Genomic DNA, 17,445 nt, shown 5'->3' with positions numbered 1-17,445 from the left:
GTGATTAAATTATTTCCATAAAGTATTCCATTCGGAATCTGAATTTATTTCAATTTATTATTATTTGTTCATATATGATAAGTAATGATTAAATATAATCAAATGAAAATCGATGAGATATTTTTTTTTAAATTTTCAATAATCTGGAGCAGGTGCAGCAATAATCTCAAGAAAATCTTCATAATTAATCCAAGTTTGACCAGGACGAACATTAGCTTCTTTCAGTAGATTCTGAAATTCTTTGGTAGTCAATTTTTCACCACAATCACATAGTAAGTGACTAAAATCGGCTAATGATATTTTTCCCGTATGATTAGGATCCATTGCTCGGAAACCATCTAGAATTTCAGCCGGAATTTTCTCCCTTACCGAATGAATATGCATTATATCTAACAGGTCGGCAAATGTAATTTTTCCTTCTATATTTTGTAGACATTGTAAACAAAACAAAACAAAAAAAAAATATTTAAAATCAACAAAAATGAATCAAAAAAAAAAAAAATTATTTACGAAAATCAGAACCTTTTTGTTTGAAAAAATCATTGAGTTCAGGTTCGGTAGGTGACATTCCTAATGAACGCATTATATGTTTCAATTCATCCACTCGAGTTATTAAACCACCGTTTGTTTTTGTCATTAAATAGAAACAATCACGATATTGATCGATATCCTGTTCTTTAAAATATAATGCCTGTGTATACCCACACCAAACCGAATCAAACCACGTCAACGATAATCATCACATTTTATTATTATAAAAAAAAATTCAAACAATTTCGATAAAATTAAAAACAAATAAGCAAAAAAAAAACAATTTTTTCAAATTGATCAACAATACCATTATGTAATAATGAAATTAACGCTTGCAATGTTTATGCCATATAAACGAAAATGAATAAAATCAAAATGTAAAAAAAAAATTGAAAAAAACCTGTGAGTGAGTAATAAATGATGATGATGATGACAAACCAAACTGTTGGCTATATAAAAGAAGTCAACATGAGTCGTCGTCATTTTTTTGTTCACTATAATGCTCAAAACTTGTTTTGCTGGCTATTTTTTTTTTTTTTTGTTTAGTTCTCATTTTTAAACCACTCATGTTTTTTTGTTTTTTGGCGCCAATTCATCAATTGATTATTGTCATGATCAAAGATTTTCATCATTTTTCATGGCTTAAAACTTTCGAATATATTATGATGATGATATATTCTGTTAATTCTATATTCAACAATTTCACATACATTACTCACGCGTTTTATAGATTTTTTTTTTTTTTTTTTTTTTGGTAATATTGCTCAAGTTTTTTTTCAATATTTGTTCAAGTTCTTTAAGCCACCTTTTCTAATGATAAAGCTGTGTATATGAAATGATGATTTCCATGTGTGTTTGTCTGTGTGCATGATGAAGCAAATTGAATTGATTCAAAGTGGCCAAGCCGAAGATAATTATGTTCATTTAGAATATCAACAAGTGTTTAATGAATTTAAATCATCATCATCGTTGGCCATCACCCGAGATATTTTCCAACAAAATGATTCGTGTGGCAGTTTAATAAGATTTTAAAAAATCAATTTATTACAATAAAAAAGTTTCTTTTTTTACAATCATGTGGTTTTTTTAAACTGTTTTTTTTACATACTATATGCTAGATCCCAATAATGTTCAACTCCATGGTTTTTAAAAATTTCTCTAGCAAAACTTTCGTTGGGACTATTTTTGAATTTTACTTCACCAAATGCCCGATTTTTAACTGAACCTTCCCATACGAGCAGACATTTATTCTCTCGTTTACGTTTTAAATTGGAATCATTACTGGAATCAGGTTCATCTGTAAAAAATCAATTTTTTTAAAATCAAATTCAATTGTAAAAATAATGATTATTATTCTTTACTTACTAGAATCTCCATGAGTGACCACATCATCTGACCATTTTATTCGATGTAACATAAGACGTTTGAATTTTTTCTGCTGTTTTGGACCACCTTCAGCGACAATAACGTTGACATTTTTGTAGATTACAACGACACCAGTCATTAATAATTGTTTTATATTTGCTTCAACCTTGAATTTCTTGGCAGGGTTGTTTAGATCCAAAATTCTATAGACGGCTACATTCACACCAGTATTCGTATCTTTGATTTTCCGTATTTTTTTCTGCTTTTTTTGTTCGCTTGTTAATTTCCGCGAAGCGTTCGCCTCTTCGTGAGCTTTTTGCCGCCGCATCATCTGTTCACGAACATGAGCTTCCATTTTGGTAGGATCTTGTACGGCCTGTTGGCCAAGAACTCTCATCATATTCGATATTTTCAGTTTTGGTTCTGGAGGTGGTTCCAAACCCAATCGAATTTTCTCCTGTTTTTCTTTCCATGCTTCACGGCGGTTTTGTCTGCGCAGTTTTTTCTGCTCTTTTTTCGTTAAGAATACTGGCAAAAATTGTGGTTTGGATGGTTCATGTGGGGGTTTCATCTGAATAGGATGCTCGATGAGTTGTGTGATTCCATCGTACTTTTCCTGTGATGGTTGTGTATTCTGGATGCATTCCTCGTAACAACTGTCTTTCATGATGAAACTGTCCCACCATTCCACTGATGGAATTTCATCTTCTTTCTAATTGAGAAAATATTTTAATAGATAAAAAAATAGCTCAATTTCAACTTACCGCTTGTTTTTTTGGAACTATCGAATTAAGCAATGCTAAACGTGCTGCAGCACTTATGCCGGTTCGTTTGGCTTTCTGGGCAATATCCTTCTTCAACAATTCCAATTGGGCTTTGATTCTAATTTTATTTCCAATCGATTCGAATGTTCCTTTATCATGAAAACGGAATGTCTTTCGTGCTCGAACGGGTGCTTTACTTTCCAACCTTGTGTCGATAAATTTTTGTTCAGTCGACGATAGACTTGATTGTTTTTCATGATTCAGTTTGATGAATTGTTCTTTTTTTTGAGCACGAATGTTCGCTTTTAATGTAGGCATTCGTTGAATCAATTGCACTTCTTTACCAGTTTGATCAACGGTTCTACCTTCTGCATTCAAAATCAATGGTGTTGGCCGCATTGTTTTATTATGATTAAATTCCTGTTCGATCATTAATTGCATCATCATTCGATTTACACAGAAAAAAAAGTGCGCGAGTACTCGCGATTTTTAGAGTATTTCGGCTATTTCTTGGTGACTATTTGAGTGTATATAGTCGAACAATCGAAATTTCGCGAGTACACGCAATTTTTGCATGTACTCCGACTATTATCCACACAAAAAATTCGCTGAAAAATAGCCGAATACTCGCAAAAATAAAAGTTTTCGATTGTTTGATTTGATTTCGATGTTTATCATTTTCATTTTTCTTTGGACACGGAATTATTTCGAATCATAAACCAATGGATTAGAAAATTATGTCGATAAAAATGGTAATTTGGTACAAAACGATCCAACTATTCCAATTCAAAAATGTCACCAATGTGATGGAAAAAAGATTTTTTCACATTTAATTTTTCTGTAAATCGAATATGATATTTTCGTGCAGACATTTATGTATTTTTTATGGTATGAATACAGAAATATAAATCGTAGAAAAGGAACAAAAAAAACAGCCATTGAAAAAAATCGTGAAAACTTAAGAATAAACAAGGTAAATTGACAAAAATGATTTGATTTTATCAACTCGTGTTATGATATTATCTATCATATCATGAGTTGATTTTTTTATTCATTTTTCATGCTAAGTTTACGGAAAAAATAATGCATTCATTTTGCCGCCAAAAATTTTAAAGTCCAACTAATTAGCAACTGCGCATAGTCATATAGAGGTAGTGCAGCTAACTATTTTCAATGCAAATGGTACGCGCTTCTTTTCCTCTTCTATTCCCCATATACAAGTTTGTTATTTTTCGTGATCATGTCGTGATATTTATTTCATTTTTTTTTCTATTTTAATCGTAGATTTTGGCACTAAATTTTTGATCAAAGAATTTAATTGATTCAAGATTATCGTTGTTTAAAGTTATTGTCGTCTAAGATCAAAATTGGCCCCGAAATCGATGAAGATCGTTTGGTTCGGTCATCATGTAATTTTGACTCAAATTGGTGAACAAATTCCATTTTCGATGACTTTCAAATGTATTTATGACATTTTGTTTTTCATAAAAATTATATTCAATCACATTCTTTTCAAGTTTTCTTTTTCAGATTCCATTATACTTACATGCCTTGAACGATTGAATAAAATCAAAATGTCAAAAAATGAAAAAATCTGTTAACAAGTAATGATGATGATTTGTTTGGCTATAAAAGTCAACAGGAATCTTTAATTCACTGGATTTGTTTTTCACTATAATGCTCAAAACTTGTTTTGTTGGCTCTCTTTCTTTTCTCTCTCTCTCTCTCATTTTTAAATCACTCATGTTTTTGTTTTTGGCGCCAATTCATCAATTAATTATTTATTATATATTATATAAATTCATTGAAAATAAAATTACTAACATTTAAGTTATTTGAAAATATGGCTTAAACCTTTCGAATATATTATGATGATGATATATTCTGTTAATTCTATATTCAACAATTTCATACATTACGCATGCGTTTTATAGAATTTTTTTTTTGCTGATAAAATTGTGCTCAAGTTTTTTTTTTCAATATTCTTTGAGCCACCTTGTAAAAAGCTGTGTATATATATAAAATTATGATTTCCATGTGTGTTTGTCATTGTGCAAAAGAACCATTATTATTAAACTTTATGTGTCTGTTCGGTTAATCATTTTATAATAACGATTATTATAGTTTGGTTTCTTTCAGTATCGATTCAGTATCGATAATAATAAATGGTAATGTCCATTTTCAATATTTAAATCATTTGAATTTGAGCCATCATCATCATCATCTTTTTTATTGATTGATTTTGATGATAATTCATTCTTTTGCTTTCTAGTTTCCATTTATTCACTTTCTCTCTTTTTTTTGCTCATATAGAAAATTGTGTCAACGAGAGAAAGAGAGAAAAAGAGAGAGATTCATCATCGTCATCATCATCATTGGTTTTAATGTGGAAAGGAAAAATTTTTTCCGAATAAAATACATACACAAACACACACACAGACACAGACAAAAAGTGGCAATCATTCAATTTGGCTCATTTTTAGTTTGGCCATCTCAGTGAAAACTAGACGTCGCCGAACCGACGACACAACGATATATATCCTTTCCATATATGGATGTCAGTCATTTGTGTGTAACATAACATTGCCAAGCTTAACGTGTGTTTTTTTTTGTTGTTTGGCGTGTGTGTGTGTGTGTAACCATCAACCAATTTGGTCGATAATTTCAATTTTATAAAGTTTTGATTGCCGAAAATTCAAAACAAAATTTTTTTGCTTGTTTTGTTTATCATTGATTACTGGATGGTCTCAAATTGAAATTTTGTATATGAAGTCATCATCATCCCTGTTGCTACTGCTGCTGCTGCTGCCATGTGAAAATATTAAATTGAAAATTGAGATTCAAGTCTAAATTGAGATTTGCATTTGTGATTATCGTTTCGAATTTTTTTTATTGTCACTGTGTTTGTGATTCTTTTTTTTTTGTCTTGTGTATCTGGTATTCCATACGCACACACATAAACATCAATCTTAAATGTGGATTATTTGGTTATATGGAACAGCAGCAGTGCTGACAATTAGTTTAGCCGGTCTAGCCGTCATTATATTGTTGCCAAAATTACAGACCGATCATCAAAGTAATTTGAGCCAGATATTTGTCGGTTTAGCTGTAGGCACATTATGTGCTGATGCATTGCTACATCTTTTACCCCATGTAAGTTTTTTTTTAAATCAATATTTGCTTTTATAATGGAATTAATTTCAAGTTTTCATTTCTTTTTTTTTGTATTTCAGGCATTTTCTTCACAATTGGACCATGATGATCATTCTGATAATGAAACATCATCCATACAACATCTATCAGAATATCATACGGAAAGCATTAGCCACAATCATGTCAATTCTGTTTGGTATGGTCTATTAGCACTTGGTGGTATAATAGGCTTTCTATTTTTCGAACGTTTGACTATAATTTTCAATGATCTATTCAATCAACCGGATCAAACGATTGATGAAACAACAGCGGCCAAATGTTCGACAACAAATGCAGAATTTTTATCACCTGATCTTCAAAAACTGAATAATCATCATCATCAACATGAAATGAAAGAGCTTCACGAAACGATTGATGTACTTCGAAAGAAAACCGATAACAATCTTCAAGTACATGATGAATGTCATCGTTCGACAATTTCTTATCCAAAACCAAATGGTGATGGTTACATTCATATAGCATCCCATCATCATCATCATCATCGTGCACATCGTGGCCCTAGTGCTGCTCTTATGGTTCTTATGGGTGATATTGTTCATAATCTATTCGATGGCCTGGCCATCGGTGTTGCATTCGCTGGAAGCGGAATCAGTGGTGGTAAGCAACAAATAATAAAAACATTTTAATTAACAAAATTTAATCACATTTTTTTTATTAATATGAATAAGGTATAAGCACATCGATTGCCGTCCTTTGTCATGAACTGCCACATGAACTTGGTGATTTTACCATTATTATACGATCAGGAATGCCATTACGTAATGCTGTCTATTGGAATATTGTTGCATCAATCACTTGTTGGTTCGGAATGTGTTTAGGAATATTTCTTGGCTCAATGAAAGATGCATGGCTTTCAGCATTGATTGGTGGTACATTTCTTTACATCTCTCTTGTTGATATGGTACCTGAATTAGATTCCTGTCCACATCTTCCATCAAAAAGTCGAGCTATAAAATTAACTGTTCAAATGATTGGCATTGCTATCGGTATTGCAATTATGTTGCTCATATCATTGTATGAGAATGAATTTCATTTAATTTTCGCCAATCATGATGATGACCATCATCATCTTCATCATCATCATCATCATCATGACCAACCATATGATATGCATCAATCATCACCGATTGATATTGTTAATGATGTAAATCATCATCATCCACCTAATCTATGATGATTAATAATCGACTTTGATATATTGTATTGATATGTGTTATATATACATCCACCCAAAATCATTCAACCAACTAAGTATAGCACACACACAGTACAAGCACAATCAAACAAAACAAAACAAACAAAACAAAAACGATTTTTTTGGTGACAATCAAACTGCAATCTGTGATATCAAAAAAGAAAAACGTTTATGTTTGTTGTTGATTTCATTTAATTGATTATTGCTGATTTTTTTCTTGATCTTCACACAAACTCAAAAAAAAATGGAATGCAGTCTTTGATTTAGCCGATATAATATTCCACCCAATTTTTTTTCACCAATAGAATCATCATCATCATAATTTGTTACTAATGAACATAACAAATGGATTTTTTTTCTGTCAAAATTGAAAGAATTACATAATTATATTATTATTAAACCCACCCCATATATCTATGATGATGATTCAATGGTTCAATAAATTATCGTTTTTTTTAAATAAAAATTCATAACTTTTTTTTAATCGTAATTGTTGTAATTCGATAACTAATAATCAATATTATTAATCAATGTCATGTGCATATATGTGTATAGCACATTTCGATAGTTTGTCAAAATATCCAATCGATAGTCATTGTATCTTGTTTCTCATGATCAGCCGTTAAAGCCATTGTTTTGAATTTTTCATCGATTTTGGTGGTGGTTACATTTGAACATTGTTCAACATTATCATCATCGATGATGATCGATTTTTTCTGACCATCACCATTATTGTCATTGTTATTCATATTGATGATCACATTATTATTGGCACGACTAGTTGAATTTTGTGGCAAATTTTTCAACATTTCAATCAACAATGGTGATGATGAATTTTTCTCCTTATGATGATGATGATGTTGTTGTTGATGATGACGGTGATGATGACATTTTTTCGTTTGTTTTATAAATTGATGATTCAATAGATCCACGGCTGTTGGCCTTGATCAAAAAAAACAAGCCATTATTATCGATTATTATTATTATTAATTGTAAGTGTTTTGATTTATAAAATATATAGCTTACCTTAAACTACTATCAAAATTTAGACAATGTTCTATAGTAAACATATGGAAATATGATGAAAATGTTCGATTCTTGTATAGATTATATTTCTCTTTTACTTCGATAGAAAGATCTATATTGAAATGAAATATATAAATGAGAATTAGATCATCGATAATATTAATTATGATCATGATTGATGATGATACCTGGATCGTCGGTGGGAAAATTACGAATCTCATCACAAGTCGAATCTAATGGCCGAGGAAAATTGCCAGTCAATTTATCTAATAACATTTCGGTAAGAACAATATCTTCGAATGGTATACAACCATTGGCCAATTCACAGCAAACAATACCTAGACTATAAATATCTGATTTCGAATTATAACCAAGTAGATTTTGTTCCAATATTTCTGGTGCAAGAAAATTCAATAATTTGGCAGTCGCTTGTCGTGGATATTGATGAATTTTTGTTTGCCATCTACCCATTTGTAAGACATTGGTAGAATATTTAAGGCCAGTGAGTACACATGTTCCATCAGCCATGATTAATATATGCGAACCACATACGGCTCGATGTATAATACCTTTACGATGTAGATAGTTTAAACCATTTAGAACATCTTTGATTATTAACGCAATAGTTAATTCGGGTAAACCGTTTGGTCGTGACCATTGATCGGCTGATCCATATTCAGCCATTGGCATAATCTGCCATAGATAGTTATCATTGACAAATGATGTCAACATTTGTATCACATTTGGATGTCGTAATTTGGCCATCATATTGATCTCGGTAATATGTACATCAATCATTGATGATTGTTGTTGGTCATCATTATCATCGTTGCTTGAGGAATCTAGATCAATCATTTTGATCACCAATTTGGCATTTGTTTCGATATGATCAGCACGTATAATTCTTATAGTTTTCGTTTCATATAAAGGATTTCGATGTTGTTGATAATGTTTAGGATGCCATGCTTTTGAATGATTCAAATCAATACTTAATTTATGCTGCCAACATTTATTACAATACATTGATTGTTGTTGTTTTTCACCACTACAATCATGATGATTACCGATTGAACGTCGAATACCAACGACCATTTTACCGATGGGTGTACCCAATTTTTTATTCATATTTTATGTTTGAAAACCAAAAGACTCGAAACTTTTTTTTCTATTTATTTTCACTTGTTCGTTGATCAATTTTCAAATTGATTTAACTTCAATTGATCAATGTGATCCAGAATCTTGTAAAAGCAACCAATCCAAAAAACGATTTTATATGAAAACAATCATGACCACTATTTAGAATGTCACATTTCGAATGGCGATGGCGATTCGAAAGGAAAACATACGACAATTAATGATTGAATCAATGTTGATAATGATAATAATAACCTAAATAACCAAAAAACATTACCACAATCGACAAAAAGAGACAAAATAGATGGCAAATAAAAAAAAACAGTATTTTCACCACCATCAAACAAACAAAAAAATCATGTGTTATTCAATTGTTTACAATGTATTCGAGGCTATTACTACCACAAGTGGCCAATATAGCCACAAAACGCAACAGCAATGACATCTAAAGGCCAAAATGTAAACTTTTCCGGCTTTTCCGGTCATGATTCATTATTTTGTTATGTTTCACACATTCGTCATTGGAATTTTTTTTTTTTTTTAATAAATTAAGAATTCGAAAAAATTCCATTTGGTCATCAATAATTGTCTAAAATTTTTAAGCTTGTTTTAATCATTATATTCTTTTGATGTAAGTAAGAAACAAGAACGTGTCAAGATATTTTGTTCACATAAATATATACGCAAGCACACACAACACACACACAAACATACAGACAAACATTCTCTTTTACTTGCTCATTTCAAATCATTCTCTTTCTTTCTTTTTTTTTTCGATGATCGCCATCCATCGAAAAGCTGACGATGATGATGATGATCGTAGCGGTGGCAAAATAGTGGCAGCCGTCAGTCCAGTTGAATGAATTTCTTCATCGTTTCATTCACACCATTTCATTTTTTGATGATCATCGTATTGTATATCTGACCATTCCCCATCTACCACCACATGCATATATGCACACATACACACATACATACCAAAAAAAAAATTGTATGTGCAAGCAACAATTTCCTGACCAATTTGATGATGATCAAGAAAAAATATCATTCATTGTGAAAAAATACCACTGTGTGTGTGTTTGCTGCTCCTTTTCTTTCGTTCGTTTGTTAATGAATTCTTGATTTTTTTTTCTTATCATCATCAATTTCTACTATAACAATGTTGCCATTATTGTTGCCATGTGGCCATAATCATTTTACTTTATCTGGTATTTATTATCCATCAAGATAGATGATTATGATGATGATGTCCAACACGAACAACAAGAGAACAACAGCAACAGAAAAACATTCACAATTCATAACGAGCAATAACAACAACAACAACAAAGATCACCCCATACCCTCGTTAATACATACCATTGTTTACTGAATATCGTCATTTTCACATTTTCAAAAATTTTTTTTTTATTCAATTGACACGACGTAATCAAATTCCGAATTTGTTTTTTTTGTTCTCCGATATTAATAATTCAATTTCAATTCGAATTTTTTTGTTTTCATTACCGCTATTACCACCTTGCTGCTCGGCCAAAAAAAAAAGTGAAAGTAACAAAAATAGAAATGTTATATATTCCATTTTCCAATAGAATGTATTGTGAAAGTTGTAGTTAAATGATTGGTAGTGATGGTTGGTTTGATATCATCACAGAAACTTCCGTTCGATCATTATCATTCTTCATCATCATCATCATCAGTCATCATTCAGATTGCCTATATACCATTGTTGGCATTTTTTTTCCCGGTAAGACTTTTTTTTTATAATCCTGATTTTTAGTCATTTTATATTTCATTTAATGTGTGCATGTACTGTGTGTATGGTTTGTTTTGTTTTGTTTTTTGTTTTTTTTTGTTTTCAATCATAATAATGTGAAGATGATATTATTATTATTATTATTTTTTTTTGTCACACTATTGTGAGTGCAAGGATATTGGGCCGTAACAAAAAAAAAAAAAAAAATTTCGACAAAAAAAAACATGACGAAATCTTCATCCGTCATTTTTTTTTCTTTACTGCAGCTGTAGTCGTGTTGTTGCATTTTATATCGGTTTTTTGTTCAGTTTGTTTGGGTTTGTTGGTTGGTCGGTTGTTTATTATATGTTTCGTTTCTCTCTCTCTCTTTCTCATTTTGTCATTTGTTCTTCATCCGGTAAAATATAACCATAACCATATTTATTTTAGTGAGTTTTTTTTTCGCCAGTTTTTTTTTGTTTAGTTTTTAAAAACTAATCATCAGAGAAAAAAAGGTAAATAGTGTTTGATTGAAACATCATGTTTGATTTTTTGTTTGTATGTGTGTGGTCAATCATCAGTAATGATTGATTTGCCATGCCATTTAATTTTTGTTGTTGTTGTTGTTGTTTCAATGTAAATCATCATCATCAAAGTTTTATTAATTTCACTGTTTGTTTGTGTATGTTTCTTTTGTTGTTTAATTATTTTCATTATCATCACATCCATTATAAATGTCCAAATTCGTTTAAAATGAATAATGACAATGATGATCATGATCATCTTTAGCCTTCTTTAAATGATTGTGAAATTTAACAATCGTGTTTTTCTGGATTATAATAATGATGATGATTATAATCGGTGACTATTTTTTTTTTTTTTTTTGTTTGCCTAGATTAATAATTAATGATTTATGGTTGGCACATTGATATTGTCGAGTGTAATAATAAATTTTTGAATGTTTAGCATTTCAAAATAAACCCCTCTCTCTATAAGAACTCTTTGAACAATATGTGTGTTTTTTTTTTGTTTAATTCAATTGATTTTCATCATCATTATCATCAAAATTTTCACATTGAATGAATTGAGTTTTTCGATCATCGATAATCGATTGAAAGTTGACAGCCACCTTGAATATTGAATTTAGCTGAATATAACTGATTGATTGATGATCATTAACTTTTTTTTCCACTTATTAGCAGCAATATTAACTGCCGGAACTTATATTGTGGTTTTTTATTCAAGAAATAAAAAACACAACCATGATGTTTTTTATTGTGTGTGTGTGTATGAGTGAAGATATTCAGAATGAAAGAAATGTTTTTCTTTATTATCGAACAAGGGGCATTTTTTTTTGATAATGAAAAGAGTGAGAATGGAAATTTTTTTTTTTCTTCAAAAATTTTTACCCACCATAATCATCAACAACAAAACTGTTGAATATATCTGTGGATATATTTCTTTCATCGTCATCGTCATCATTATACGTGATAACATTGATGTTTGTGTGTGTGTGTGAGGATAATAAAAAAAAAGTGATGATATGAAATATCCGTTATTTTTTTTCTGTACATCTTGTGTGTGTGTGGTAGTTCGCTAATTTTATTTTATTTTTTTTTTACAACTTGCTTGTCATTATTGCCTGATTGATAGGAGGAGTAATGCCTGATGATGATGATGATGATAAGAAATGAAGGGGACAAGGCAAAAGCGACCAGTTTTTAGTAATAAATAAATATAATTATACATATATATATGTAATGCTAAAACCTATTGGCTAACAATAATCTAAACGGATTTCTATTTTTTTTTTCTGTTTGGTGGTTAGGTTGAATATAAACGATAATAATTTTCAATTTTTTTCGGTCACTATTGAAAAAATGTTTTTTCCGATAAGAATAGCATCAATTTGTTGTTGATCATTTCGATTATATTTTTTCGTTGTTGTTGTTATGATAATTGTATGTTTTCGTTTGATTTTTTTTCGATCAAATATGAATGATAATGACAAAATTTTTATTTTTTTCTTCTCTTTCTTTCTATGTTCAAATTAGTAACGGATTCGATTGATCATTATCATCATCATCATCATCACACCGATCGACCAAAAATCTGTTGATTATATTTACGTTTGAATGGTGAAAAATCGAGACTATACCACCGATTCTATAACAACAAATAAATAAAAAAAAATCATGTGGCAAATGACATCAAATCAATATCAACAATTACCAAATATTCGTTCACAGCAACAATCATCGACAACAAACATTTCATCAACCAATAACAATAGTAACAGTAGCAGCAGCAGCAGTAGCAGTAGTATTAAAAAATCAACATGGCCATTAGGAATCATATTAACATTGCCATTTATATTTTTTATTATTCTACATAACAATCCTGACGGTAAGTGCCTGTGTATTATACCTGTGTAAAAAATGTATAATCTTAATGAAAAAAAGTTTCAAGAAAGCTTCACACACTATGCGAAAGTTTTTCAATCCATTCTTTTGATTGATTGATTTCCTATGCTTGTATTGAATGTGTGTGTGTGTGTGTGTGCTTCCTAATTGAAGTTTATGAAATGACATGAAACACAGTCTAATGAAGTAAAAAAAAAAATACATAAAAGCCTAATGATTGGCCTTCGTGTGATGATCTTGAAGATGAAGATGAGATCTGATTTAATCTTGTGACCTGTTGATGATGATGATGCGATTTCTCCACTAATGTTCATGATCATCCTTTATTTGATTGTGTGAATTTTTTTGTTTTGTTTTGTTTGTAGGCCAATTGAAGCTTGAAATTTTGCTGATATAAACAAACAATAGTGATAGATTGAAATCTAAAATGGAATGCATAATTTAAATGATCATCAAGATTTATGAATGAAATTTTTTTTTCAACTCTTCATGTCACTAAAAATTTGCTTTACTTTTACAATTTTTTTTTCCACGTTGACGTTGGAAATTATAAGTCTTAAAAAAATGATGACAATAATAATATAAATCATGAACTTGAACAAAATAATAATGTTCCATCACCTGAACGGATTGATGATGATTATTTTTTTTTTTTTTTTTTTTGATCATTAAATTATCAAGCCATTATTGTTCATTTGTTCCGGACATTCGATGATCGATCATGGTCAAAAAATTATTGCAACAAATTCATTCTATTATAGATTCGATTGATGATAATAATGATGACGATGATGATGGATGATGACATTGTTCCGAATTTTTTTTTTCTTTTGTAAATCATTTGTTCTTTGGCACTTTATATATTTCGTTTTTTTTTCACATTCGAAATCATTATCATCATCATCATCGTCATTATTATAGAGACCTATTGGCCAATTATCATTACGAATGCGGAAATTTTTTTTCCCGTTTTTTTTTCTTATTCAATCCATTTTGACTGCATGACGATTATTTGTGTGTGTGTGTGTCGCGTGTGTGTCGTTCACTGTAGCCTGATTAATCTTTCATTTTTTTTTCACTGCTTTTGTTTTAGTTTTCATTTGTAAGAAAAAAAAACTATTATTCACCACTACTACTCCTTCTTTTTCAACAATAGTTAAATAATTCATTCATTTCAAATAAAATGATGATGATGACTATGTTTTTTGTTTTTTGTTGTTGTTGTAAATTGTCCTTGACGATTAGGAAATTCTCTCTTTTTTTTCATTTCTCACACTGATTAGGAAATAATCATGTATATAGTTTTCATTTATACTGACTTTTCATTTTTTTTTTTGCTTCTGATCTATTTATTTTGACCATTCATACACACACACACACACACATACAGGGATCGTTGATTATTCCAATGATAATAATGATATTGCTTCTGCTGCTGCTGCTGCTGCCGCTTCTGGCGTTGGTGGCGATTCATTACATTCAGGAGATTTAAATTCCAGTTCTAATGATGGTGAAGAAGAAGGCATGGATATGTCTAATCCATCATCAAAATCATCATCATCATCATCGTCATCATCATGGATTGAAATTCGTCCACCATCATTATCATCATCATCATCATCATCATCCTTTCAACAGTCAAGTGATTCAAAATCGAATTGTATCTGTGATATGAACAGTAGTAGTAGTAATAGTCAAAATCATCGAATGCCATTCATACCGGGTGAACCGGTATATGATCCAGAACGAATATTAATATTCCTTATTACACCAACATATACACGGCCTACACAAGCGGCTGACATGACACGATTATCACAAACACTTCAATTAGTCCCAGACATTTTTTGGATCGTAGTTGAAGATGCCCATAATAGATCCAGGTATGCTATTATTCTTCTATGTGAATGTATGTGGGTGTTATTATTTTTTTTTTTTAATTTTATTTTTGACACAGGAGTGTTGAAGATTTGTTACGACGAACAAATGCTCCTTATGCTCATCTACTTGGTCCAAGGCCACCTACACATTTAGACAAACGTAGTGGACGAGGTGTATCCAATCGATTACGTGCATTTGAATGGCTTCGAGAAAATTATTCAAATACAACACAAAAAGGCGTCATCTATTTTGCCGATGATGATAATGCCTATGATGTGAGGATATTCGAAGAAATGCGTTCTACACGTATTGTATCAATGTTTCCAGTCGGATTGATTTCTACACTTGGTCTTTCAACACCGATTGTTAGTCGAAAATCGGGCAAAATAATTGGTTTCCATGATCCATTCATTGGTCGTAGAAAATTTGCTGTCGATATGGCTGGATTTGCAGTCAATTTACAATTTTTTCTAAACCAAAAGAAAGCCACAATGCCATACAAAGTTGGTTATGAAGAGGATTATTTTCTAAAAAGTCTGGGCGTACAAATTTGGCAATTGGAACCAAAAGCTCAAAATTGTACACAGGTATATACTCGATAATTATCAATAGTGTGTGCGTGTGTGTGTGTGCATATAATAGCTTATTCTTTTTTTTAATTCATCAATGAACTTGTAGGTACTTGTATGGCATACAAAAACAAAACCAGCCGATCAACCGAAATTGACGTTGATGAAAAAAGTGACAAATTATACGGAAACCAATTTACCTGATCTATATGCAAATCAATTGGAACAGCTCTAAATGATTACTCTTCTGGGACTTATTAGAAAACACATTTATATTACGCAAAAAAAATATTTGACCATTTGGGGGGGAGGAAATGTGTGAATAGAATCAATTTTTTTTTCTATCATTATTAAAAAAAACCTACATAGGGAAAAAAATCAATAATACATCTTTATAATACACACATGTATTTATTTCATTGCTTATGACATTAATCTTTCGTTAATATAAAATAACGAGCTTTAGCTCTAAATAATTATGATGACAGAATGAAAATCAATAAATCATCAATGATGTGCCATCACAATACACACACCACAAACACACACCTTGAAATATTACATTGTAAATGATGATTATATTATGACTCTATTGTCATTTTTTTTTCTTCTATAAAATAAAAGAAATCAATTACATTAACCAGTGATTGTCATGATCAAAATATCTGTTTGAATTATTATTACTTCTCGATGAATTAAAAAAAAAAAAAGAAAAACATTGATTGAAATCGTTCTATTTTCGTTTTAATGTTAATTAGAATTTTTTTTTGAGTAGATATTGCCATCTATTGATAGAAATGATAATTTCATCTTTTTAATTTTCATAAAATGATATAAAAAGAGAGTAATATAGTTCTATTTTCGAATTGTTAAAAATAACAGCCACATGTAAATTCGAATATAAAACATTATATATATCCACGTGGAAATCCATGTTTTCGATTATTTGTGTTTTCCAATGTTGACTCTGTTTTGTTTGTTGAATTGTAATTTCATAAAAAAAGGTAAGTTGTTTCTCCATTTTTTTTCAGAATTGATTCCAAATATTGAAATAATGTTTTCAATTTTTTCATTCTTTATACCAATTAAATTCCATAAGATTAAAACCTAATAGTCTTTTTTTTGTCGTTTAGCCTGACAAGAAGCGTAGTTGAATGCGCCTTTGGAATAATGGTGTCAAAATTTCGCTGTTTAAATGCTGTTCCATTGTCAATGGAGCCAGCAAATGTTGAGAAAATTGTGTCAGCATGTTGCCCTGCTACACAACATCATTATCGAAATAGTAGGAAGCCCGTTATTCGCTACAAGGAAGTAGAGAGGACGGCCACAGAATTTCGCAAATTCAGCCGACTCTCGTGTGCCATTTGAATATCGCAAGAAATTCTTCTGTGCAATCACGAAACACGTACGAAATGAATTGATGGAATTCTTCTGGAACGATGGGAAAAATTTCATCACAACCACCATACCAATACTAAACTATTAGATTATTATGATTATGATTTCTATGAAATTTATTTCTAATAACAAAAAAAGAAAGGAGATAAAATATTTCCATTTCCGGTATTATTATGATTTTATGAAAATCATAACAATTCCCTGACAAATATTT

General features: G+C 30.4%; 5 protein-coding genes across 9 annotated transcripts; 2 read left to right on the top strand and 3 right to left on the bottom strand.

Annotated features, from left to right (window-relative positions):
• Window positions 1-34: 34 nt before the first annotated feature.
• Window positions 35-1,218, bottom strand: LOC124495377 (uncharacterized). The gene is made up of 3 exons (XM_047058740.2): window positions 839-1,218; window positions 523-691; window positions 35-419 (listed from the first exon to the last, which is right to left on the bottom strand). The coding sequence occupies exons 1-3, from the start codon at window positions 839-841 to the stop codon at window positions 136-138; spliced, it is 456 nt and encodes a 151-aa protein (XP_046914696.1). The 5' UTR covers window positions 842-1,218; the 3' UTR covers window positions 35-135.
• Window positions 1,219-1,555: 337 nt separating this feature from the next.
• On the bottom strand, window positions 1,556-3,092 carry LOC124495370 (U4/U6 small nuclear ribonucleoprotein Prp3-like). Its single transcript, XM_075733181.1, has 3 exons — window positions 2,661-3,092; window positions 1,893-2,608; window positions 1,556-1,812 (listed from the first exon to the last, which is right to left on the bottom strand). Exons 1-3 carry the CDS (start codon window positions 3,090-3,092, stop codon window positions 1,632-1,634), a joined length of 1,329 nt encoding a protein of 442 aa, XP_075589296.1. The 3' UTR covers window positions 1,556-1,631.
• Window positions 3,093-4,614: 1,522 nt separating this feature from the next.
• Window positions 4,615-7,534, top strand: LOC124495372 (zinc transporter ZIP6). Its single transcript, XM_047058733.2, has 4 exons — window positions 4,615-4,828; window positions 4,974-5,813; window positions 5,894-6,470; window positions 6,542-7,534. Exons 2-4 carry the CDS (start codon window positions 5,634-5,636, stop codon window positions 7,045-7,047), a joined length of 1,263 nt encoding a protein of 420 aa, XP_046914689.1. The 5' UTR covers window positions 4,615-4,828; window positions 4,974-5,633; the 3' UTR covers window positions 7,048-7,534.
• On the bottom strand, window positions 7,518-9,984 carry LOC124495369 (STE20-related kinase adapter protein alpha). The gene is made up of 3 exons (XM_047058726.2): window positions 8,283-9,984; window positions 8,095-8,206; window positions 7,518-8,010 (listed from the first exon to the last, which is right to left on the bottom strand). Exons 1-3 carry the CDS (start codon window positions 9,217-9,219, stop codon window positions 7,641-7,643), a joined length of 1,419 nt encoding a protein of 472 aa, XP_046914682.2. The 5' UTR covers window positions 9,220-9,984; the 3' UTR covers window positions 7,518-7,640.
• LOC124495371 (galactosylgalactosylxylosylprotein 3-beta-glucuronosyltransferase 2) lies at window positions 8,042-16,495 on the top strand. Of its 5 annotated transcripts, none has more exons than XM_075733179.1 (5): window positions 8,042-8,060; window positions 13,015-13,366; window positions 14,774-15,266; window positions 15,341-15,851; window positions 15,943-16,495. In XM_075733179.1, the coding sequence occupies exons 2-5, from the start codon at window positions 13,156-13,158 to the stop codon at window positions 16,066-16,068; spliced, it is 1,341 nt and encodes a 446-aa protein (XP_075589294.1). In that variant the 5' UTR covers window positions 8,042-8,060; window positions 13,015-13,155; the 3' UTR covers window positions 16,069-16,495. The 5 variants fall into 5 exon arrangements, with proteins under 5 accessions (XP_075589294.1, XP_075589293.1, XP_075589295.1 ...); XM_075733178.1 differs by lacking the exon at window positions 8,042-8,060 and adding an exon at window positions 10,281-10,972; XM_075733180.1 differs by lacking the exon at window positions 8,042-8,060 and adding an exon at window positions 10,844-10,972 and having other exon boundaries at window positions 14,867-15,266.
• Window positions 16,496-17,445: the final 950 nt, after the last annotated feature.

This window comes from Dermatophagoides farinae, chromosome 8, assembly GCF_024713945.1.
Source record: "Dermatophagoides farinae isolate YC_2012a chromosome 8, ASM2471394v1, whole genome shotgun sequence".
Classification (NCBI taxonomy): Eukaryota; Metazoa; Arthropoda; class Arachnida; order Sarcoptiformes; family Pyroglyphidae; genus Dermatophagoides; species Dermatophagoides farinae.
Note: the sequence above shows the minus strand (reverse complement) of the source record. Positions and strands in the feature narration are given on the sequence as shown.